The 27,055-nt window shown below is 39.6% G+C and overlaps 1 protein-coding gene across 2 annotated transcripts in view; it reads right to left on the bottom strand.

Annotated features, from left to right (window-relative positions):
• Positions 1 to 22,184, bottom strand: part of LOC137273234 (sushi, von Willebrand factor type A, EGF and pentraxin domain-containing protein 1-like) — a 54,286-nt gene extending 32,102 nt beyond the window's left edge. The window contains exons 1-8 of one of the 2 annotated variants that reach the window (XM_067805745.1): positions 22,111 to 22,184; positions 13,873 to 13,920; positions 13,417 to 13,470; positions 12,488 to 12,574; positions 7,479 to 7,743; positions 5,563 to 5,704; positions 4,945 to 5,066; positions 3,533 to 3,709 (exon numbers count right to left, since the gene is read on the bottom strand). In XM_067805745.1, the coding sequence (XP_067661846.1) occupies positions 3,533 to 3,709; positions 4,945 to 5,066; positions 5,563 to 5,704; positions 7,479 to 7,743; positions 12,488 to 12,574; positions 13,417 to 13,470; positions 13,873 to 13,920; positions 22,111 to 22,179 (964 nt within the window). In that variant the 5' untranslated portion in view covers positions 22,180 to 22,184. The remainder of the gene's footprint in view (positions 1 to 3,532; positions 3,710 to 4,944; positions 5,067 to 5,562; positions 5,705 to 7,478; positions 7,744 to 12,487; positions 12,575 to 13,416; positions 13,471 to 13,872; positions 13,921 to 22,110) is intronic. The other variant, XM_067805747.1, reaches the window with a different exon arrangement.
• Between the last annotated feature and the right edge of the window lie 4,871 nt (positions 22,185 to 27,055).

The raw sequence follows: 27,055 nt of genomic DNA, 5'->3' as shown, positions 1-27,055 counted from the left end.
TTTATTTAACAGCTGCAGAATAAATATTGTAAATATGCATAACTTTTCACAAGCTGAATATATACACCTGGAAATTAATCAAGCAACACCCCAATTTTTTCTATTGGAGCAACTTTGAAGTGTTCTGACAATCAAAATATGCCGGGTTGATATAGTTTGACACTTTTTTATTCAACAGACGATCTCTGACAAACAACTTAAAGGGAAAAAGTATCAAGACTTTGCTTTATTGCAACGAAATCCAAATTCTTAAAACTGTCTTAAATTCATGAAAAAATGGACACAATTTACTATTCATCCACAGACGTTGTTGTCAGGTGTATTAACACAAATGTCACATGGAAAGAAAGAACAGTCATCTGAGAGTCTGCACACCGACTTTCATCAATATCTAGTGTGTCCTCCCTGCGCACGCACCACCGATTCCAGACGCCTCCTCATTCCTTGGATGAGTCTCCGGATCTGATTCTGGGGGATCCTGTTCCACTCCTCATGCAGGGCAGCCGTCAATTCGTTGAGATTATGGACTGGTGGGTCTCTCTGCCTCACACGACGGCCAATAAAGTCCCACAAATGTTCAATGGGGTTGAGGTCAGGGCTCATGGCAGGCCATGGAATTCTGTCAATTGCATTTTGCCGCAAAAAATCATTTACAGCATGCGCCCTGTGAGGTCTAGCATTGTCGTCCATAAATATGGGTCTCGTTGCCAGAGGATGGTTCTCAAAATGAGGTACCACAGCCCTGTCAAGAACCTCCTGTTGGTAACGAACACCGTTAAGGTTGCCACGGATGGTAATGATATCCAACTTGCAGTTCATGGAAATGCACCCCCATACCATAACGGAACCTCCCCCAAAGGCCACAGTCTCCTGGATGTTCCGTGGAGCCATTGCTGTGTTCCTCTGCCTCCAGACCCGAGTACGACCGTCCACCATGTGCAGCAAGAACCGGCTCTCATCTGAGAAATGGACCTTCCTCCAAGAGGCAATGTTCCAGTGCAAAGGGTCATTACACCAGGCCAGTCGGGCTGCCTTATGGGCTGGAGACAGTCTGGGTCGCTTGATTGGCCTCCTTGCCCGGTATCCTGCAGCTTTCAGACGATTCCGAACAGTCCTGTTCGAGATGGGTCTCCCTGGAAGCCACTCCTGTCTCAACCGAGAGCTCGAGTCGAAGGACCTGCGCCGTACAAGTCTCAGTAAAGCTCTGTCCTCCCGGACTGTGGTCTTCCTGGGTCTTCCTGGTCTAGGCAGGTCTTTAACTTCATTAGTGGCCCGGTATTTTTTCAAAAGTTTTGAAATTATGGAATGATGTCGTCCGATTTGAGTCCCGATTTGTCTTAGAGACATACCAGCATTCCTCATGCCGATTATTTGCCAACGAGTGGCCTCTGATAATTTCCTACGTGCCATGACATTGAAATGAATGAAAAACCGAATGCAATCGACAACCTGCGCTTGTAAACACCCCAGGGAAAAAGTGCATTTTTCGAAAGTTGAGGTTAAAGCAATGCACGTGCGCTGTGCAAGCTTCACGCGCGTCATATCAACCCATGAAAAGCTCATGCTGTATGTCAATACATCAAAATTGAATAATCAATCATCAAAATTACTTCGTTAAACTTTGTTAAGTTTTTATGTGTCTTTGAATTTGGTGTTGCTTAATTAATTTCCATATGTATATTATACAAACAGAAATAAATTTCTGCACATGTGACAACACGTTGCTAAAGTGAGTTCCCCAAATATAGATACAATATATGCTACAAGTCCGTTACAATCACGTTTCAAATCATATCCAAACGGGGTGCCTTCTTTTCAGAATCTGATTCAAATACTCTCCCAAAAAGGAAACGCACGAGCGATTTGTATTTTTATGAACTCATTCATTACCTACTGTGTTCAAACAATCGTCAAAATATGTAACAAAGTAACACAAACGTTGATAACATGATTTAACACAATTGTAAAACATCGATTCTACTTGAAAATGTTGATTTTGATGAGATTTCGTACAAGGATTAAATAGGCATCGCCAAAACGCAACAGAAATCACTATCCAATTGCTGTTTTGCAGCAAACAGCACTCGCTGTCTGGCAAGGAAAATCCTGATTACTTTCGGAAATTGGCATTCATTTTGAAGGGGTTTCAAGGTCCACACACTACACCATGTCTTGTTTCTGCGACACGGGACATCACCATGGAAAGAATGCGCGTTGGAGATTACTAACTGTTACTGTTGATAGGCGTCTGAATGTGAGTCTGAGCAAGACATCACGTCTTGCAGCGTACAGGTATGGCACATGACCGTCCTTTGAGGGACAGACCTCGGGTTATGACTGCAGACGACATCCGGATTCTGCATTTGATGATCGTACTGCCACGGGTGAGAGCACAACAGCCAGGGTGCCAAGACCTCGAAAGATAACCGGTCAAACTGCACGTAACAGGTTGAAAGACATTGGTCTGAGAGCCAGGAGACCCTACGTGCTACGTCGTCCCCATCGCGCTCAACGTCTCCGCTATATACAACTACGCGCTTGGTTGTATAGATATTACCTTCTTCTGAGCAGGGGTGTAAAGATTCATGCTCTAGAGTCTATTTGTGGACGTGTTATACATGTTTGAAAATACAACATTTTCGCAACAGATGTCAGGCCTATGTGTTTCTTTTTTCACATAGTACATAACATCATTTGTTACTAAAACTGAAAATGTAGCCTGAATGTGGCACGGCATTTCCCTCTTTCCTAGGGATCGACCATTCTTGTCAAACCACAGCCAGTTTGTTAATGCAGTTTGTCATTCATAAACAGTTTGAAAATGAAAAGCAAAATAGTATGAAAACGTTTGGGTATCAGCTTCTGTGGGAGCTTGGGTGGGGCTTACATTTAAAATCGATATATGCCGTTCATATTTTTTCAAAACGTAGCCACACTGAATCAGTACTTACAATGATGAACTTTCTACAACATCGCGTCCAAAACTGTTAATGGAATTGATATCCAATGTCAATTTTGCAATTATCTTTGTCAACAATATGAGTATACACTAAATATTTTGAAACAGAAAAATACATCTGCCTTATGTTTTTCGATTACCAGTCGTCAAGGCATAAATTCCGTATGCTTATTCGTACAGAAAATGTTTAGTTATTGTTTAGGGTAATCCTTGCATTTTACAACATATTTAGCTTAAGAAAAGAAAATGTAAAATTTAAATGGTCATTCTCTGATTTATTGATGTCGCTGTAATTCGCAAGTTTACAGGTTGTATATCAACTGTTCTACCATTTTTGATGTGCTGTAGCACTCCAATCACCTATTTTACCACCTATAGAATCCAGCGCGGCACAAACGCACATATTATTATTATAATTATTATTATAAATTCATGTACTATTGGTCTCGGGGCTATAATTTGAATTCAATACATTCTTTAACAATATAACAAAGAAACACCAGACATTATTTTAAAAAAAATAATATGTTCATGAAATTCAAACTTGGCGTGCAATGAAATAGTGTCTCTTACCTTTACACGATGAATGAGTAGAAGAAAATTGTCCATTCTCCTTGCATGTTATGATAGAATCTCCCAAAACTTCGTAACCGTCTTGACATGATAAATGACACACAGTACCGTGATAAACATAGTTTGTACTGCAGTTATTAACGCCATGGCTCATATGTATCGGCTGACACATAACCCCTGAAACACACATGCAATGTATTTACGGTAACGCTACAACGTAGCAACGATCGAGTAACTTGTTCTCGAGAGTGAAGTGTAAAGGTCAATTTTGCAGTCGTGGAAGGTTTCAAGGCCACAGTGTACACCTATGCCTTTTCATACATGTGACATTTGGCATTGTCATGTGGTCGCCATAAGTTCGGAAATGGGATACGGTGGCCAGGTAATACATATTAGCAAAGTGATTGCTTCGTAAGAAATCAGTGAGCATTTAGTATCGTCACAGAGCCGTCGTAAGTTCAGAATAAACCGGATATATTACAAATGAAATAATCGACATTAAAGTGCCAGTTTTTTCAGAAGATCAGAATATTTCAACGCTGGCAGAACACATGTATGAGTGAATGAGTGAACTTTTACGCCGCACTCAGCAATATTACAGCTACAAGACGGCGGCCTGTAAATAATCGAGGCTGAATAGTACAATCCAGTGATTAATAACATGTGTATCGATGGAATTGGGATAGGATGACAAACACATATGAAGAAAAAAAAACATTTACCAGTCTTCAGATGCATATTGAACAAGTAAATCTGCACCAGCAGCCGATCATTATCCCCATCATTAAACCCAATGAACGTTATAACACTCAAATACGAGGGGATATAACAAAACATCTAATTATGGCCACTTATTGAGAAATTATGTTGAAAATCATAAGGTAGCATAGTGATCCTTATCTAGTTAATGGACCAGAAACTACTTATATCAGTTTATTCAACCTTCTGGTAAGTGACACTAAACACGAGTAACCCCATGCTTGCAGAAGACTGAGTCATGCAGTGTTATCAAGTTTTTGTAATTGAAGGGTTGCACTGCCCGACAGAATCAAGAGGAGATAAAATCTGTTTATGGAGAAGATAGCCGACGTTATGATACTGTTGTGAGATGGGAAAGGAATTTTCAAACCGATCATACGTTCCTGAGCCAAGATGGGGACTCCATTTTGACGATGCCACTGAGGTCACTGATGAGACGGAGTGTTGGTTTTCCATGACTTAAGAGGTCTATTTAAGTGGTCTGCACAAGGTCAAGAAATGTTGGGAGAAATGTGTCACTCTGGATGGTAACCATGTAGAGAAGGACAAGAAGTCGATACAAAGTTTCTACCCTGAAAACGTATGGTGACAATTAGAACTTTTGATATCCTCTCGTAAGTCTTGTACGTGCAGGTAAATCATGTTATACTTGCTTTTTACTGTCACGGTAAATGTACAGAAATCCGTGCGACCTCGACTGTCCGACACAATGTATTTAACATGTACTGTGCCAGACATCTTTGCACCATTGCGTTCACCCTGTGTTTGCCTGACACTGAAAAAATAACAATCTGTATTCACTGTATACAGAGATATGTATGTGCTTGGATGAATTTCTGTTCATACAACATGAGGGAATGATATATTTCAACAGGCAATTTCGGGAGACATTTTCAAAACATTTTTTTCAAAACAACACCAGTGAAGCCGAATGTATTGTTTATACGGAAATGAAACAATAGTTTTTATGGATAAGGAAAAAACTTTATGGATGAGCAACTTCTTTCTTCAGGTGGAGCGACGTTTCGATACAGCTTCTTGTATCGTTGTCAAGCAAGTGAGGGGCAGATAAGACAGGATGGTACATATACATACAGTAAATAACTGAAATAGAAATAGTTTTATGGAGTCAAAGAAATAGTTTTATTAATATCAGATATGAATGATAGCCTTTTAAGGGATGAAAGCCTACAAGCTATTCTTGTGGAACACATTATTCATAATGCCTCTCAGATGACTTCCTTTTATCGAGAAAATATAGAATGTCTTACGTGAGGCGTTCCGGTGGATCCTCTCTATCACTGACTGTCGGTTCATCCCATCTAACGCGGGCCGTCGGCCTACCAGGATCACTGTTAACGTTGAAACTTCTCGGACAAGATATGACTGGTGGCATGTTTGGCTTTTCTACATCTGCCATAAAGGAGAAGAACGATTTGACTAGATGCCACTGATTAAAAATGATTAGGACCAAGAGATTCTATTCAGTGAAGCCCCAATCGGTAATATAAACTCTTGGCGATAAGAGGGAATTTCCAGTCTAGGCCCAACATACAAACTTTAATTAGCAACGAAACGCACGGAGCAAAGCGACACATCCAGGTATGATATTACAGGGGTCATCGTTTATTATTGTATTCATTAATCACTCAGCATTACCAACATATATATATATATATATTGTAAATAAACGAGTTTGGACCAAACAATCCTATGATCAACACCATTATCATCAGTCTACGCAATGGTGATACGGTTACGATGATGTCTCAAGCAAGCCACAAAAATCTTTAGGTCAAGCATGGGTCAATTGGGACCAATTCTAACACGGATCTTCACGTCATGTATAGTAAGCAGAAAAAAATAAACGTCAATCTGGAATTTTCCTTCGCGTAAAGGTATAACTGTAAACTCATTTAAAGTTTTGATAGTATATTTTTGACAACATCTCCAACTTTACCTGACCTGACATTCCTTCCCCTCATCAGAAATAAACCCAGGATATGTCTTAAAAACGCAAACTCACATTGGAGATGGTGCTGTGTTCTTCATGTCTTTCATGCAACTCATACTGCATGTGGTGTTCACAAGGACCGGCATTATAAAATGCACCCCAAACCTGACTGAAATGTTCACATTACAACGTCACCAGGATGACGCGACACACGGCAGCTAAAAGGAACCAGGAGCAGGGAAGAAGCTGGCCAAACTCACAAGCCGTTGCCAGTCACTTGCGGGTCAAAGTTCGGACCATCTACAACTTTTCAGGCAACCAACACCACAAATGATCGCCCTAGTACTGGCAGACAAGGGGTTATCACAAGACGACAGAACCGCCATTGCCATGCGACAGCATATACAGAATCCGTTCATGCAAGCCTCCGAAATGGTACGCCAGACAGTGTGATACTGTACGTCGACGTCTTAACAGCGAGAACCTCCATTACCTATCCCATTCATGGGCGTGAAGGTTTACAGTTTGCCCTACAACATAAATAATTGGCGGCACAGGCGATGGAGAACTGTAGTGTTCACAGGTGTCGGTACTGCGTGTCAACTGCAGATGACAAACCAGGAATGTGGCCACGACGTGTTGTGGCAAGAGACACATGGGGAGATGCAAGTGTCGAGGAGGTCCTGTAGTGAGGAAGCGAGAAGAAAGCATTTTCCCAGCATCTATATCGCCTGGCCGCACGGGTCTTCCTACGGCAGAACGGTGTCAACATTATGGAGTGACCAGCCCTTAGTCCTGATTTAAGCCCAATGGAACATATTTGGGAGACTGAATAATGCCATACCAAGGCCAGACACAGCCTGTTTATTGAGTCAGGCTTCTCAGAGTGTGGTTCGAGGTGCCAGTGGCTTTCATCAGTCGACTTGTGTACTCCATGCATAGATGCTGTGCTGCAGTTATTGCCGCTCGTTGTGGTCAGACTCGATACTGAAGTCAAGATGCTGAACGGACTGCAAACGGCAAATGTATGTATGTATGTATGTATGTATGTATGTATGTATGTATGTATGTATGTATGTATGTATGTATGTATGTATGTATGTATGTATGTATGTATGTATGTATGTATGCATGCATGCAGGCACGTATGTGTGCGTGCGTGCGCACGTGCGTGAGTGAGAGCGCATGCAAGGATAACATAGATTCATGTTGTCATCAATATGGTGACAATACCTGTTTTAAAGTAATCTCTCAACTTGCTGATCTGCCAGTCAACATATTTCGAAATAGTATCTAGTAAACCATTCTTCTGAAGGTATCCAAGTATTCCTCCCTCCTCATCAAACGCATTCTCCATCTCTGGAGCTCGATCCAGTAGTGACTGGGGAATATCGCCTGTGTGATGGCCAGGTAACATCTCAACTACAAATATCTGCCTTTGCTTGGGTGTCATGTTAGGTTTGCCGCCAATCGAATCCCTTGGTGGATGTCCATTTCCCTGTAAAGACAATGCTAAAATGTCAAAATGACTTATTCAGAGAAAATGTAAAGAACGTAGTTTTTCTGACCATCTCTTTAACTGATTTTAAGGATGACGAATGTATACTGAAAAGATGAAACAAGTAGTTCTTGTCATATTTTAAATGACCTTCTTTTCATATTCATTCTGCCTTTTCTGATTTGGGAATGGTGACGCAAGGTGAAGGTCACGTTGCTTACTAGTTTCTAAAAGTAGTGGTAAAAGATGGCTCAAGACTTTTGTAATCAGTATTTGTTAACGTGATGACTGTACATTGCATGAATTAGAATGCTTTTAGTCGCTGTATATGGATCATCAATTTATAATTTCAATACTTTAAACGTTTAAAATGTATTGCAACACTCAATAATTGTCATGATGAATATTTTAGCGTAACTTTAGAAAATTATCTTAAACCATTCAAAAATTTCACTTAAACGTATTATCTGATATGATCCTTCGCGCAATAAAGATGTTGCAGTGGTGATAACTATGGTCGTATCAAAGATTTGGGCAAACAATCATTAAAGGTCACATGCAACGTAAAACACAACTTTGCAGATTCTGGTACCTTTCGGTATGCACTTACGGAAACAAATCGTAAAAAATGCCAATTCAACCTATAAAGTTGAAAAAAAAACGCGATGAAAAAAAAAAGCCCGCGAAATCGGAGTTCAAATGTTTCACTAAATTCCCCCCAGCGCTGGGGGAAAACTGGTTTCAACAGCTGCGCCGCGTCCATAACGCATGCGCAGTGAATAGGTTCACGGAGCTTGAAACAGTATGCATGCCCAGCGTCTGAGGCCGTCAGCAGTAATCTAATCTTGGTTGTGTACACAAACAATTAAATAATCTACTCGTTACGTAAAACAACTTGTTGATTGTGGTAAGCAGTCTCTGTCACAGAGAAAGCTCAGTGTCTGGTTTATTCACACCTATATATCTGTCTGCCTGTCTGCTAAAGACAACATGCAATACACAGCTTCAGTCATTGACCACGTGCAATTTGAACTTAACATCTATCAGACTATACGACATAAAGAAAATAAGTTGATTTATGACTCGTGCACCCGAGTCCCGTGTCTGCCGCATTATGTAATTAGGCACGTGTGATACACATGACATGTTTTTATGTCTGTGGGTTGCAAACAAACTACATTCATTTTTTTCGGACGACTGGATCTGACGGAAACTAGTGCAAACTCTTGTCAGTTTCAAGTCCTGCTTTATATTTGGACGAGTGACAGATTCCAGCCACGCATTAGTTTACCATCTCTACTGACATGGTTTTTTATTGGATCGAGCGCAAATTCAGAGAACATGTATTTTCCAAACCCAACATCTCTATATACATTCTTTATGGATAACGACTTCTTTTCGTGTATATGAGTTTGTTTGACAACAGTATATGAATCCATACTGAAACGACACATCAAGTACACTAAAAGAAGTTGTTATCCATAAAGAATCCTACATTCTTGTGAATGGCTATACTTCTAAAATGCCCATCAAACAGATCATCTTTCTGTACACACAATGAACCCTCAGCATATCAGCAAATGAACCAGCCAATCGGAAGCCGTCGTTACACTTGAGTGCATATCCACCCGCCATGACTGGGTTCGGTCTCCCGAGGGCTTCGTTTCGGGGGAAGTACAAAATATTGCACTTTTGAATCTCGATTGCACGCTTATAATTGTGTTTATTTGGTTTTTTTTAAAGCAGCAATGTATATTATATGTCATGAATAACTGATAAATGTGTTTTAATTATGTTTGATTTTTTGGTTGCATATGACCTTTAAGGAATCACATACATATAGTACAAATAACTGAACGCAATGCGTGTGCCTAATGTAAATTCCACCAATAACATCTGTGTCCCTCTTCCACTCAGATTGTCTCATGCGTTGAATTTGATGTTAAGGCATTGTGTATTGTGTATCCCTGAATGAATCTTGTTCCAGTACATCAATGATTTTTATTTGTGAAGGATCCCAGTATTTTGAGGCCCACAATGTCCCAAACATGGTCTATGGGATTAAAATGTGAACGCCTGGCGGGCCAAGATAGATTTGCAACCGCCTCTTTACGTGAGAAACGTGCAGGATGCCAAGTGTAGAGGTCCACGAAGAGCTGTCTTGCATTCAGAAAAGGGTCATCAAAAAGTGGTACAAAAACCTCTCTCACTATTGTCCCGTTGTACATAAGGATAGTTATGATTGTCACAAGGTCAATTTTATAGCACCTCCAGACAAGAATCCAAGACATTCCCTTGTACATATGCAGTTTTTCTCTTTCCATCAAATTGCTCAATCCTTATTCATGAAGGAATTTCGTGCGACCAGTGGATCCTTTTCCATGGTGTTATGGCGATGCTGGACAAACGATCTCGTTGAGTTCATTCTGTTTTTAACTCGCCACTAAGTCCGAGAACGGTTGTATCCTTCTTCGTAGTGGTCACTCGTGGTCAGCTGGAATAAAGACTGTGCTTGAGGTCATTAGGTGTATGGCCAACTTGCTCATAGTCGATAGATGACCACCCGCTTCACTTGTAACAGACCAAAATGACATGCCAGATGAGGATTCCTCATGTGTGCTTTTGAGATATAGCTGTAAGAGATTTACCGAAAAAGATGTTTGCTGAATGATGGGTACACATTTTGCACTGTGCTTGTCTTTGATTGATCGTAGCATGTTCCTGTCTGAACTCAGTGTATGTTACGATCAAACAGTGAAGGGATCATGCAAACAAGCAAAATACAATTTGAATATAAATGTCTTCATTGGGTTGACATCTTTTCTGTTTCGACATTTTTTCCATGCGCATAGCATCTTATATTCCACAGAAAGCAAGTTCTAATACTTTTACTTTAAATAGTGGTAAAGATTGATCTAAATTTACTTTAAGTGCATCTTTATATTCCCATGGGACCACGGGCAGAATTTCTGTTTTGTCATTCGTGGAATGTGTCGCCATGCAACAGGTTTTTAAAGAAACCTTTGTCTGGCAGGTTCCAGAACGCGTGCTTGTTTCACTTGGTGACACGCGTTATGAACACAGTAGCGATATTTGAAGTTACATACGCATGTTCCTAAAACTGCCACTTGATGATTGTACAGAAAATGGTGACAGGAACTGAAAGGGTGATGTTAAATTTTTTCCATGATCATTTTACGCTGAGACAGTGAACATGCAAACACCCATTAACAAGACAGTTCGAGGATAAGTGATGTTGGAGAACACTCATGCACCGTGCCACCGAAGTCACATACTAAAACAGGTTTGAGTGAGTTAGTTATGTTTAACGTTGCCATGAGGAGTACTTCAGTTATGAAACGACATGTCGCCTTTATTTGTAAACATACTCCAAAATGACCCGTGGTATGTAATGCTAAACCCGGTTAATTGGGAAGAATCAGTGTTGACGAACCCTGGCACAGACGATAACCTACAGCTTGGGCATTTAGACCCTCCAAAAGTAAAACTACAGATTGGCAGATAATATCTAATCGGATTGGGGCGTTCATACAATACTGTACCTGAAAAGTGTGCACCCAGAGACCTAACGAACATACCCCGACAGTAACTGTTAACGCGGGCTCCTGCGCGAGATGAACTTGCTATGACAGGAAGAGGCATTAAAATGTCTCGGAGCCCCAGGTTCTGTCAAGAGTACATTTCTTTCTTCGCAGTTTTCTTCGTTAGGTAAGTCAACGTACCAAAAACGTGCCTTTGTATTACGATGTGTCAAGATGTGCCCCAACCTCGCTGTAGACCCGAAAATCACTATTAGGTACTCTTTTGTTCCGATCACTGCATCAGAATTCTTCTCCTTATGTTATTGCGTATGTTCTAATAAATGACTAGTATGTTGCGGGGAACGTGTAATTGCTATTTCCGGCTCTGTATGCGACACAGATACACACCGTACTCTTATGCACTGCATACAAGACAAAGCCTAGCAAACACAAATTATAACTGAAAAGATAAATAATGTTGTCACGTGATGTTTAATTGCAAATGTGACATCTTTACTGACAAAGTTGTCTTCTGTTGTTTGTTCACGCGAAGCTATACGATGGTTTGGCGAAAGTAACCCATGAATAGGCTGACAACCTTCCACAGATTATTTTGTTCGGTCCTCCAAATTCAGCTTATCGCTAATATACGGCAACTCATCGTGGCCGTGTCTACGATAACTGACGGACGGACGGACGGACGGAAATACACACGCTCTGTTACGATTAATAAGTATGTTACGATATAAGGTATAAGAAATCCCCTCAGAACCATCAAAATATAGAACAGACAAGTCTAAAATATCCAATATTATTTATTGACCGAAAAGCAAGATACAAAGATTCACAATAGCGGTTTCTAGTCCAATGTAACTGAATCAAATCTAAAGCAATGGGTCACAAACTTTTCTGGAAGTCGCGGTGACTGAGCGGGTTAGGCGGCTGACTTTGTGTGCTGACGATTAGGTGCCTGACTCTGAGGGTGCGGGTTCGAATCTCTGATAGGACTCAACCAAAAAAGTACTAGAATTTGTATTTGTATGTACACACACACACACACACACACACACACACACACACACACACACACACACACACACACACACACACACACACACACACACACATATACATATGGCATTTTGGGTAGCACATAATATGAACCCTTAATACATGCATGTACATTGACCAACTATATTTACATATCGTTGTGTGGTCCGCCTGGGCTGCATGTCTCCCTGTGTGCCTTGATAATTTTTCTGTGTGCTCTGGTGATAGTTGTGTTGTCTCTGTAAGTAGTGATAAAAACAATATTAGAAGTGTTAACTCTCCTAAACATAAACAATACACTCTGTATCCGGTTGCTTTGGAATGGGTACCAATAGTGGGTATATATTTATCGGAATAGACAATCCAAAAATTGCTTAACACGATGGTGGTGTATACTGTGGGTTAGAATTATTTTATACCTTGTTGGCTTTTTCATTCGGCTCACAGAACAATACGTAGGTACTTGATGAAGAAGTTTTGATTTTTACGTAGGTGACATGTCGTGATTGAGCCTTGAATGTCATTCAAGACGAAGGAATGAGTGAGCGATTCATACGATCAGGAATATCAGCTTCACCTCTTATCCAGTGGATATCGTGTGACTTGCCACTAAGAATATTACTCGAATTCGAAAATGTTCGTTTTACATTTTCACTTGAAATATGCCACTAGCATGTTTAGGGATGTGATGTATATACCAGGTAACGCAACAAAAAGGAACGACTCCTTACTGAATGCACATGGAAACACCACGTCCACGCGAGGGGCCGAAATCTTACTGTTTACTCCAGGAAACACAACTTACGTACGAGAGAACGAAACCTTATTGTATGCGTCAGGAGTCTTGATTTGGACTCACCACCTGTATTTCAGCCTGTCATGCCAGTTTTGGTATGAAGCACACGACACATCCAAAGTAAGTTTGTTTTTGCGACAATTCGTAGGCTATATTGCCTGTGTTTTAATTCTCTACCAACAGCGTCAAAGACAACGCTCTAAAATAGACTTCATTTAAGCTCTATCATTGTTGATTAAACGCCCTTTAGTTTACCAAGGACATGCACTAAAGAAATGTACACACTTGCCGAGGTTTCCACGAACTGCGTTGCTGGTGTTGACGACGATAGTGATGATGCTGCAAGTGTACAAATATACTTTTAATAACGAATTGCTATATTTTAGTTTCATAGACACAATAATTGAAGTGTTAGTACACAGGTGAGTTCTCTGTTCGGTGAATAGCAAACTGAGAAAAAAAAACAGTATCGATAACGGATGTAGTGCTTGTGTAAACTCGAGATAAGGAAACATTGAAATACCCCTATACCTACTCAGGTAACACGTTTTGTCGGTGCCATATGTGCGTGACTAATGAACTCTCTCTCTCACCGGACTACTAAATAACGGATAGATATATATGCATAATACAATTACAATTAAACAACACACTATTAACAAAGCAAAGAATTATTGAACAACTTGAATCAAACGTGACTTTACGTCATTCGTTGCATGTGCTTAAGGTTGTTACACTTACGGGAATCCGACGGTAATAATATCCATATCGGTCGTATCCGCTCTCTTCCTGCAACCATGTTATATAACGAAATACAATACTGAAGAAAATACAGACATTGTTAAATCAATATGTGCGACATTATTTTTCTTGTTTTGTTTAATTTATCAAAACATGCACATCGACATAAATATCGCACCAGTTAGTTTTTTCACTGAGTGAAACTGGATCTTCACCCTCGTAAAATGGTGCTTAGAAAAGCAACTGTTTATGTGGTCTCATGTGCGCGTTCAGTAAAAAAAATGACAACACCAGATCTGATTTAAGCACTAATTGGAGGTTTACTTTTAGCAAACTAAAGTTCACAATAATCACTGTAAAATAAAGAAAAATGAGTAAGGCTACCGAACGTCTGGCTGGTTATTACAGTGTCTCGAAGGCGTTGTGTTGGAGATGCTGAACAACAGCTTGTAACAATGTGGTCTGGTATTATCGCAAATTGACGTGTGGCGAGAGCAGGGTCAGTGACATGAGGCACAACGGCACTATCCAGAATCAAGACCCGCTTACCTCTTTCAACTGAGTTTCCCGGGAATTGTGATGAGGTCAGTTTGACTTTCATAAGAACAACACCCCCGCACCATGACAGATCTGCCAGTTAGCACGATATGACATACCAATCTGGTGCACACCTGTAATTTGCCATCTTTGGTTCAGAGGCTCTGGACACTTGAGTATTTCACTGATTGGTCAAATAATAGCATGCTCAAGGGAGGCATGCACTAGCAGCTTGGAACCGGATGTGTTATTATGTTCACAGATGGTGTAGCATAATAAATGTGTACTTGTATTATCAAACACCAAAAATTAAATTTTTTCAATTTGACTTTAAAATGTGTGGTGAGATACTTTTGACGAGGTGTATGACTGGAGGGGATTCAGATGTAATATGAAAACATGCAGAAAGACTCTGTATTCGACCTACTATATTATCACATGCGCAGGTGTGAGGTTGGGTGTGGAGGTTGCACAAAAACCGCATGAATTAGACAATGTTGGATTAAAACAGAAGTCTGGAAATAGTGCATGTGGTATGATATGGTTCCATCAAGGTTCCAGTGTAACAGACCATATGTATGCACAGTTCTGTTATGGTATTTTCTCATGAGAATGAATGAAATATGGTTATACAGTCGTGGCTGGTTTTCAAATACCTACAAGGGTACAATATAATCAGAGCACCAGATAATTTTTCAAGCAGTTGGGTATTTACTCCACTGTTTATGTATGAGTAATTGCATTTCTTGAGGAGTAACTAGCATTTTGATACTCCCACTACTTTAAAGAATTGAAAACTCTTACACACAGTGTCTTTTCCTTATTGGGTAATTAACACTATGAAATAGGTAAATATAAATGCTTCTCGATAGACTTACTTTTCAGTAATTCTTATATTTCCAAGAAGTGTACAGCTTTTTTTGAACTGGCAACATGGAAGTCACGTGACTACTACAGTCAACTCCAGATAGTGGCTACGGCTATAACTTGGTTCGACTGTAATAGTAGATATACTCGTACATATAGGCATGACTTCACATCTAACGTTGATATAGAGTTGGGCTCCACGACGAATTATCATACGCAAGAAAATTTAGTTCACTGAGTAAAGCACGCAAGGTATTATACACCTATTTGGGTTTACGTAATTCTTATGCGTTTTTTATACTCCCAGATTTGTAATTAATTGAGTAAATGTGATTTGTATTTGAGTAAAATATGCAAATACGCGCCTTATTTGGAGCTCTGTATAAGAATCCTAATACAAATCCAGGGTCAAAGACAACGATGTCAAAAGTATTTGCTTACTACAGCTATAAATCCATTTATCATTAGGACATTAACAGGCGGTATGGTAACCTAAAGGTTAAAGCATTCGCTCCTGAGTCGAAGACCGGGTTCGACCACCCGCACATGGCTGGCATGTATGAAGTCTATTGTTCAAGTCGTCGTGATATTGGTGGAATATTGCTACAAGCGACGTAAAACCAAACTCGCTCACTCACGACCGAGACGAAAACCACATGTTGCACGTTGTTATCAATAAACTGAATTTATTACCTAAACCTAACAAGGTGTTAGGTTTACAACACAAGCAGCACTGTACTTTTCTCTACTGAAATGCTTGGACACATGCCACGGACAAATTAGCCGAAAAGCAAACAGGCCTAGAACCGGGTCCCAAGCTGGTGACACGGGAGAATGGCGATTTGCAGGTACTTTTTTCGCCTGATTCTCAAAGTGACGTCATTCGGAGCAAACAACCTTGGTCATCCAATCAGCAGAAGGACATTGTACATAAGACTCCGCCAACTTGGTCTCGGTGTAAATGTACCGTTCAGTGACATGAGGGTGACTCCTGACATGGACGTGCACGATTTGGCTGGAGCAGGAAAGTTCGTCAGAGAGCAAAATTGGTGACGGGAAGTCTTTTAGCGACGACAGCAGTTTTCAATGCAACAAGCATGATGGTTGTGTAAGCGCCCACTGGCGACATGGTGAACGGACGTTACGTTGTTGCATTCCGAAAGTATGTGATCAGTCATCAAGTTATGAAAAGACTTGTACACTCCATTCAAAATCGTGTCAGGGCGGGCATCGACGCTCGAAGTAGCTACATGCAGTGAGTGAGTGAGTTTACTTTTACGCCACACTCAGCAATATTCCAGCCATATGGCGGCGGTCTGTAAACAATCGAGTACGAACCCAGACAATCCAGTGACCAACAACATGAGCATCGACCTGCACAACTGGGAACCGATGACATGTATCAACCAAGTCAGCGAACCTGACCACCCGATCCCGTTAGTCGCCTCTTACGACAAGCACAGTCGCATTTTGTGGCAAGCAAGCGGAAGGCCTATTCTACCCCGAGCCCTTCACGGCTAAGCCACGTCCAGTATAAGGCATTACTGTCCAATTTGTGTACTACTGTACTACTGTACTGCTGTTCACAACTGTAACAGGTATATTTGGAATTACATTTTCTTAGTAAAGTACAGATTCTGGTATTATTTTATTGGGCTGAGTCCGGTCAAGGATTCGAACCCTCAGAGCCAGATTCTTTATCACCATCACTCAGTCAGCCATCTAACCAGCTCAGCCAGCGCGATTTCCAGTACTGCGTCAGTGCTGTGTGATGATCTTTTGGTCTTTTGTAAACAGAACAAAGCCTGGCTGTTCTTTTCGTGACATAACCGACTGTTATTGAAATCGTGTTCTTTAATATTAAACAATACACAGTGTCCCTCTGTTTATAGGGGTAGTGGTAAAACACAGGTACAATATGCAAAGCCTGTACATTAAAGGAGTAATACTTGTATGGGTACAATATAAGAGACCGATATACATAGGGAAGGAACGCTTCTTTTGATCACCAAAGTGCAGGCTTTTTTAATCAAACAAGGGATCGTAAATGATTCTGTTCCAATGATCAAAACACCGTGAAGATGGTTATTGACACCACATCAGCTTCCTGAAAAGCACACTTGCAAATGCCGTGACATGAACGCTGGCGATCGCAACATCACCATTTGGCTCATAAATGTTGGGCAGTCCCCCAAGTGACTAGGACACTTTATCCCTATCATGGTATAGGCACATCCACCTGGATTCAACCCACGGTCGTCCGAGAAGTCCTAGACAAGAGCTGCTATACAAGAGCACACAAACAATGCACTTGAGTCTTCCATAAACGCCAAAAGCATACTCTTGACAGAGAGTTGGTGAATGATTTGTGTTTACGCCGCTTTTATTATGCTGCTTTATAACGTTGATATATTATCTAGAAGAGAATCATTGAGCGCAATGTGTGTAACCGACAGCTAGAAAGTCATATCCAACGGAAAGGTAACAGTCAGTTTCAAATATTTCGACATATAAGAACATAAAATCAAGGATGAGAAAGAAACAGAGAGACAATTTTGTTTCAAAATTCTGTCAATAAATGTAATGACAATTAACGTTATGGTATCTGATGTGCATACCATTTACTATATATAAACAAGCTGAACAAGTAAAATGAGTTATATTATATGCCGAAAGCAACCGTGTTTTTAAAGAACTTCAAGTGACCAACAAGAAGATCGAATCAATGGAATGAAATAACTCATTTTATCTTCCGTTATTGAAACAATTTTAAGGATGACATCATACGTGGCGGTAACAATATGTCTCATTGCATTCGATACTGGCCTAGTCCATTTAAATAAATGGGATATCTGTGTATATTTCCAAACATTAAATCACAAAAACGGGGCACTATAGGCCTCATCCTGGACATTTGATAGAAAGATATAATTTACGCTTTGTAATTTAGGTTCAGTAGATGTTCAGAAATTCCGTGTAAGTGAAAATGTGCACAACAAATACACTATGCAATGACGTGTTTGAGACATCGGCCATTCCAGCACGGTGCCAGCCCAATCTGTCGACAAATGAAAATTATGATGTTGCTGATCGTCGACAGAGTAAAAACTCGGAGTGTCGACATAGCGTAGTCAACAAACCGTGACGGTGTTAACGAGAATGTTTGCTTAGTGACTTAGTCAATCATGAGTGATTGAATTATGTCAACCTATTTAAAATTTAAAGCGAAATAAGGTTGCAAACAGACTATTATTTTACGTTGTGCGCGTATCATGAGGAAATGAATTAACAATTTGTGAGTAATTGAAATACGGTGCGGGTTACACTGACTGATAACATTAATGGAGGTCCGAATCTTTACCACAATGGATTCAAGTACAGAGTCAACAGACGTAGAGCTCAGAAAACAAACTGGGCATGTACAAAAGCCCCCTGCCCATCGTATTTTTGTTGAAGGCCGACCTTCTTGCCGACAGACTTACTGACTTGAACTTCACAGACCAAGTGTCAGAGTTGCTTCATGTTGGCCGAACATTCACATTAATGAAATGAACTTTATCATCACAATTCTCAAATGTTAATACCTTTATAACTTATATAAGCTATTTCTATATCAAATATATTGTGTGAATATATACGGTCAAAATGAACGCTATATACCCCCGTTACATAGCGGGGATATAATAAACATATAGTGCACTGTTGATATCACACTGTGCTTTTAATTGGTTTCTTAATTGCGAGCACACTGGGCGTCAAGTCACTCATGCGGAACGTTATCTCCCCTTCCCCGGACAGTCGAAAAGTAATTTGGACGGATTGTTCGTTGTTGTCGACAGTCCGGCACATCACTGGAATGTAAACATCGATGAACAGAACATGCGTCAAGCGGAATAAATGCTTCTCAATGATGAGGTGAGTGAGTGAGTGAGTTTGGTTTTACGCCGCTTTTAGCAATATTCCAGCGATATCACGACGGGGGACACCAGAATATGCGCCTCACACATTGTACCCATGTTGGGAATCGAACCCGGGTCTTCGGCGTGACGAGCGAACGCGTTAACCACTAGGCTACCCCACCGCCCCCTCAATGATAAGGATGCCGTAGTGTTCAGCCATATAATATAAAATGTTCTCGTGTTACATTTTTGTTAAATATTTTCATACTTGAGACATGTTTCATGAAAGCCATTCTTTGCCTTCCAAGCATGGTCCTGTAACGTAAGTTACAAGAGTTGTGAAGTATATTACCTCTCAGTGCGTCTACAATAATTTCAGTATTAATCACTGTAGTCTAAATTAACCTTGTCATTGAAAAATATAATATCCCATCAAGTGACAAAACAATAAACCTGTGATGAGGCGGGAACATTTATATTCAAAGAAATAAACAGAACCATTTCCAGTGTTTGGTTGTTTGTTGATGTAGATCTTTATATACTCTTCAAGAAAGTAGCGAAAAAGGAACTTTCAATTTGGATAGGAAGTGTAAACGTTAACAAACGTTTCAAGGACAGACATCTTATGAACGCACAATCATTTCCTTCTATTACCACCCCTAAACACAACGCATGATATGCACAACACAGTAGCCCCATACACGGGCATGGGGTACCATTCTTTTACGTTTTTTCACAAAGAACATTAACTTTGACACTCATCTTGCATCACACATCTGTTAGTGTTTGTTTCTAGTCGTTTGTTTTAAAAGGAAAATCATATCCATGCAAATTACATGCCATACACCAGTCATCTCTCAAAAGCGACTACACTCCAAATAACTATGATTGTAAGGAAGTGCAAATGGTGATGCGCCCTTAAAAAATTCTATAATATCATATGAACATTGATTGAATCCGATAAATCTCGTAAATATTTATGATCGTAAATAAAAAAAAAATGAAGATCCCCTACTTTGTTTGAAGAGTGTATAATACTTGTACAACTGTACACCTGGCATAATGGAAATACTTAATAACACGCATGTTTTATTTTTAAACAAATGGCTATGGCTATTTCAGGCAATTCATAATAAAGCATTCATAAAGTCTTATATTTTCTCATAATGTAAATTACAACGTAAACTACATTACGTTATTTGCGATTTGCGAACGAGTACTCACATTTTGAAAAGTGACATTTTGTTAAATGATGGAATGTATACACTATTGCTTCAATTGTGGTCATCTGCTGCAGATATTATGACTAAATGTCAAGCAGACCGACAAAGAATATACAGATTGGTAAAAAAGTCAGAACTGGGAAACAAATGGAATAGGAACGAAACAGAACGAGTTGAAAGTTAATATAAGCCAACCGGTACACTGTGTAGAGCTTAAAAAGATTAAAATGAAGCACTAGAGACGAGCTTTAGAGACGAGAAATGTAAGAAACTATAAAATCCAGTCTATGTTCTATGAACCAGTTCTTGTTCCACCAGAGTCTGTAAAGACGACAATGTATGCTGTGAACGGTGTGTCCAGTACAACACAAGAACCAGTAATTGTAAAGCTACCATTTTAAAAATTCTTTTTCCAGTCTGTAACATGTTTATACTTCGAAAGTTCTGCTTTGTTCCCTATTTATCATAGTGTCATTAATATCCAATATTTGAAGCTGTTGACTGGGTACTTGACGTGACAGTGGTATTTTGATCAGGGTCTATGTGTCTAATGTTCAAGATCAGGCTAATGAATAGGTGTTGGTTTCATTAATTACTTGTCAACTTGAAAAATACTACTAAATAAAACCATTTAAGAGTTGCAACTTTTTAATTTTGCTGTGGCATATTTGTATCAAACTTAGTGAAACATTGTAATTTACGTCACCCCAAAAGTCGATGAGTTGTTACACAGATGGCTGTTAAGATCGTTGGGACCAGCATGTGTGATTATAACAGTGACAGGTGATATGAAATATGAAATGCACAAGTTATGTTTTAGCGCTGTCGTTGAGAAAGCGTATCAGTTACAAAAATGGCCTTAGCTTAGCATAAAATATCTGAAATACTAGAAGACACATCCGAATGTTCATATTGCTTTTCCACGCAAATGACACGTGAAACTGTTTATCTTATTCTACTGTTTTTGAAAATGTCAGAGCATTTCTATTTGAAAGGGAGCTGGTCATTGTGGCCTGGTTGTTTTCACGTAAATTTCATTGTAAATTCAGGATACGAAATCAAAAAAGACCAGTTGCAGGGTAATTGTTTCTGTCTGAGTGTTTATTATTGAGTAACAGATTCTGAAATGATTATACTTGAATATGAAACATTTTTCCCGCGACTTTCCACTGGCATTTGCATATTTTAAGTGAGACTGGCGGTTTAACCACAAGGCTACCCCACCTTTCCTCTTGTCGCGAGCCTACCGAACATGTTTAATTGGAGACAAAGTATGCTATGTGTGTAACACAGATATTTTAGATATTTTTTTTTCGCAGCCGGAGTGGAAAACAAGATAGTTGTGCGTAAAAATGCGTTCCACACGCCCATAAATTTGATAGCGAAAATGGGAAAGTTGTATGGGAAACCATATCTTACACACCGAACGTTGATTTGGTGGTGGATAGGGGAATCTGTTAGAAGATCAGTCACGCAGGGTACTGATAGACCCACCCCCACCCCCATCCCCCCACCCTACCGTATGAGTGAGTGCTACTTCAAGTATACCAAGTACTTGCTATCTAATTCGTTTGACAGTCAATGTGTATGGTGATATAAAATGGAAATTGTTGAAAATCAGTGATCACCAAGAGACCATTGACGGATTCTTACAGGCCTGACTAACTGAACGGGATTCATCCAATTGCGGATTTACTACTTTAAACTCTTACCAGTATGTGAGAATATACAGCACCGACACATATCCAAAACAAAATCCACGTTGTGGATATCCCCGACATTGTCACAATTTAGGGGGCGTTGCCACGCATTCGCCTATATACCGTACTGCCCGGTAACCCAATCTTCGCTATCTGTGTTTGGCTAATTGTCCCTGATACTATTCGCCAACCAAACAGCTCACAGTGATGAAGTCAGCCTGGTTGATGTCACGCCAGTCCTACAAAACATATCGTGTTTCTTGTAAACAGAATCTTTTCGTAGTTTGAGATGCCGATCTAAACTGAGCAAGAGCACGTCTATATAACTGTGAAGATATAACATTTAACACCGAGCACACGTTTAAACAACAAGTATCCAAGCGTTTCTGCGCCTGTTATATTATTGGTGCAGAATGCCAGCCCTGTTGATTCAAAACTTTCAGTCTACCTGGACATTCATTTGAAAATAGTGTTTCACTTCCATTCATTTGAAAATAGTGTTTCACTTCGAACTATAGTGGAAGCTGGCAAAACCGGCATCTGTCTAATCCGGCAAATTGTCAACACTGACACATAATCTCAGCCCCATCCGTGGCTTGTATATATATCATCAGCTCCATAATCCGCCCCAGTGAGTGCCGGTTTAGACAGCTTCCACTGTATCTGAAGCAAATCCAACAAATCCAAATAATCATACTACTGTTTCATCCAGTTCTTACAATCATTACTTCCAATTTGTAATCCAGTTCTTGCAACCATTACTTTCCATTTGTAATGGCATATTAAAACATTTTTCACACAACGCTTATCTGACATTTTTTCATCTTTCACGCCAACATTTATAAAGCTCTTGTCCTATATTAATATTTATGCCCTTATTAAACATAGCAATTTCATAAGTCTTGTAGCTCCATCGTAATTATTTTTTACGTAATTTACAGCATGTGACACGATTCGCTGTTCGGAAGACTAATTACTACTGTTTGTAACAAATGTAAGTTTATATGTTTTGCAGAACTCCAATTTATAGGAGACCTTTAATTGGTAAAACAAACATCACTGACTTTGATATTCATTACTAATCACCCTTGTTTTGCTCGTTGTTTACATTGCCTCTTTGTTCAGAATCTCCGTTTTGCCCCTGTTTGTCTGCTTGTCAAGCAGGCAGACCGCCCGATCCCTTAATCGCCTCTTGCGATAAGCATTTTTTTAAACAACAACCAGTTCTATCACGGATCTTCAGTCGTCGATTTGTCAATAATAGATGGTCGTGGGTGAAATATAATGCAGGTTCAAGAGGCAGAATTATTCAAACAGAGTATTGACAGAGTGTATAAGAAACGTAAAATAAATTTTACTTACCGCGTAAAAGTGGAAATCACTTCAATTATGTTCTTCAAAACTCCATAATCCAAAACTCATAAATGTTCAAAGATGTCAGACAGAGTGATTCAGTGAGTTTAGCTTTACTCCGATTTTAGCAATATTCTAGCATTATTACGACGGAAGATTTAACCACAAGATTACCCCAACCGCGTCTGGTTTGGTAATTCAAAAAGTGGCCAGCTAATTACTATCGTAGCTGTGGCAAACAAAAGCATGGATTATAACAAGTGTCTACGGCTGGTGTTCACTTTGTTAAAGGGCGTGGTAAGATTAATCTACATGGTTAATGGTTAATTAGAGTAACTGGACGCTTAAAGTGATGGAATGTTAAGAAGATACGCGCAATTCAAAAACTCTTGAAAAGATAAACAACTGATTGACAGGTACGTGTTTGCCATTGGCACATACAAAGACCTGAGATATCCTAAATAATACCGTAACCTGATGGATTGAAATATGATTATGTTAGGAACACCAGTATGCTATGAAGTTGAAAACCCCACCCCACAAACCTCTGGCAGACAAACCAAAATCGATTTAAAAAATACGAAGTCAGCAGTAATAGCATTGTATATACCCGTAAAACTAATTATATAAATAATTATGATCATTATCTGAGAACTGTTATAAATTATCAAAACTACAGATGGGAAATACTTTTAGTGAGGGGATATATTTTGAGAAATAATTATTTAGAAACTTTCATTAAAGTCTATAAATTGTACTGGAATCATCGTGATATCCACCACGTTCGTACCAAACACGCGCTTATCTCAACCGCCACAATCTCCATTTGGCGCAAAGTGCACATCTAGCTGTGATTATGATACGAAAATAAGTAAAATATCATAATTCCACCTGCCGTTCCCGACAAGAATACACATATCAAAGCACCTATCATGTAGCACCATCGCCTGAACCACATTAATTTCCCGATTGCCAAGCTGTCCCTGCAATGTAAAAGCCTTGCCTGGCTCGCAGTTCCGAACCACATTATTTTCCCTACTGCCTCGTCCTCCCTTCAATGTTAACTCCTTGTCTGTCTGACTGTCCCTGAATCCCGTTATTTCCCCTGGTGCTATACGACCTAGCTCCCCCTGCCTGGTCCTCCCTGCAATGCCAAAACCCTAAATGAAGCAAGCCCTTGAATATTAGATTCTCTGGGGCTCCTTTTGCAAATTACATAGGTTTATTTGTTACAATTAAAAATTTATATATTTAGTTACTAAGCGTCGACGTCAGTCTATGCTAATGCCCCAAATTGAGCAAGTCAGCATTTACCCATTTACTGAATTTCCCATTTCACTGGGTCTCATTTTCGGTTAAAATGGGTTTATTTGTTACTGTCAAAATTATATTATATTCAGGGACTAAGAGTTAGTCTAGCAGCACCAGTGCCCTGACGCTCTCGCTAAATGTTTGTTTCTTATACAGGATGCATATCTCAAAACACACTCGCCTGATAACCTCTGTGAGCTAGGACACATATGGCAATATCGTCATAAACACTTGTTCAAGGCAAGTCTACGGTGCTCATTAAATGAATGTTTAGTTGAAATGTTATGACCAGATCGTTAATCTTTATTATACGCAGTATTTTATTCTTGATTTGCTTAGCTATGACTAAAGTACTGTCGGAAATAGAAAACAACCCCACTTTCTTCACGTATATATATTCACAAGATATGTAGCTGATTTGTGAAAGTGTGAAATATCTGTATAACTAAGTTCGGTCTAACTACACTCGCAGTGGTTGGGAGATAGAAAACGACATAGACGAACATTAGTAGTGCAGAAGGTTAGTGCAGAAATAACAACTGTGTTTTTTTTGAAAATCCAAAGCGCCTCATTAAGAACAGACCATTTGGTCCTATGCAAATGGTTGTGCAATGATATTGTATTTCAAAGGACAGTTTATAGACTTAGCTTCATTATATACGTTAACTGACGTAAAAATGATAACTTTAACACTGAACGTATAAGAATGTAGCTTCAGCTTCCATAGAGCCTCGCTGTCACTATAAAAAGAAACAGGTATGAGGGGTCGTCTCAAACCCAAGCCACAGTTGTCGGTTGGTGTAAGACTAGCGGACAAGGATATCACCTAAGATAGGATGATCCTTTATTGGAATTAAAGTGGGGCAAGTAAACGGCGTCTCATTACATTTTACAAACAATATCGAGTCCTGTCGGTCTCGGGGTGGTCATGCCACCTATATATTTTGAGACATTTGATATGATGGTCGATTTAAGCTTTTATGGGTATCATATTCTTTTACATATCTCAACATAAAGGTTATGAAAGACACGTAAGATGATAATCAACAGAGGAGAAAACTTAAATGCACATAAAAAGGCATAAAATATTTTTTTGAGATGAGCCGTTGTGTCAGTGGGTTGTGTCAATTGATTCTCCGTCATCATACCTGGCTAAGCGACCTAATTGCTACCTACAGTCTTATCTATTGGTTTCAACAGCTATTCGTTTTGCCAGATTTTACGAGTAAACATGCCTTTCTGGACATCTTCTTACACGTCCCACTGTGCGGCCACTTAGGCCGACGTCGATTAATTCGACATATGCTCTTTGCAGTTGTGTAAATTGTAGAAATACACAATAACAGCTCAGTTAAAACGTTTTTTTCTATTTTGGACAGTCCTTAAAATATTTACATATTCATACACATCCATACACAACCAGAAATCTCGTGAAGATCCTAGTTAGAACTGATCTTCAGTAACCCATGCTTGACGCAAGAGGCGGCTAATGGGATCTGGTGGTCAAAGTCACTGATATGGTTGACACGTGTCATCGTGTCCCAAACTGAGTAGGATCACTGCTCATACAGTTGATCACTGGATGGTCTAGTACAGACTCAGATATTTATAGACCGACGTTTTATAGCTGGAATATTGCTGGGTGAGACGTAAACCAAAATTCATTCACTCACAGGCGTAAAAGACAAAGAAAACAAGTTACAGGCAAAATATTCCAAACATACATCAATCAGCATGTTAACTTTTCCTAGGTGATTTTGGGTCGGGTGCCAGGTGTGATGCACTGTGTCAGACAAGCCATGTGAAGAGTGAGATGTCTCGCTGGATAACTTGTACTCCATGAAAGCAGCGGTTTGATTGGTTCAAACTCAGATACAGATGTTGGTTGTTGATGGGACCTTCGAACAACATTTGAACAGCATTATCTGACTCTGAATCAAGTGGTCGACAGAGTCGTGCATGTCTATGGAATCCTTTAACAAATTTCCTTTTATCACCAAATACGCCCACTATCATGAAAGGTTATCATATAAAACTATGTTATGCAAACTTACTTGAAGTATATAACATCGACCAAGCCCCAAACTGTAATTGATTGATTTATATGAACAAATTTTTAAAAAATGGATATGCATTTTAGGTAGTTTTTTTCCTGGTTGTAGTTTGATTGTAATAGAGTTATGATCATCCATGATGTGAATGCAATATCATACAGATGTAGCTTTACTTTGTCATACATGCCCCAAACCAAATATCCTCAATCAAGCCCATGCAAGTAAAGAATGTGTGGCAA

Source organism: Haliotis asinina, chromosome 2 (assembly GCF_037392515.1).
Source record: "Haliotis asinina isolate JCU_RB_2024 chromosome 2, JCU_Hal_asi_v2, whole genome shotgun sequence".
Classification (NCBI taxonomy): domain Eukaryota; kingdom Metazoa; phylum Mollusca; class Gastropoda; order Lepetellida; family Haliotidae; genus Haliotis; species Haliotis asinina.
This window is presented reverse-complemented; position numbering and strand designations above follow the sequence as displayed.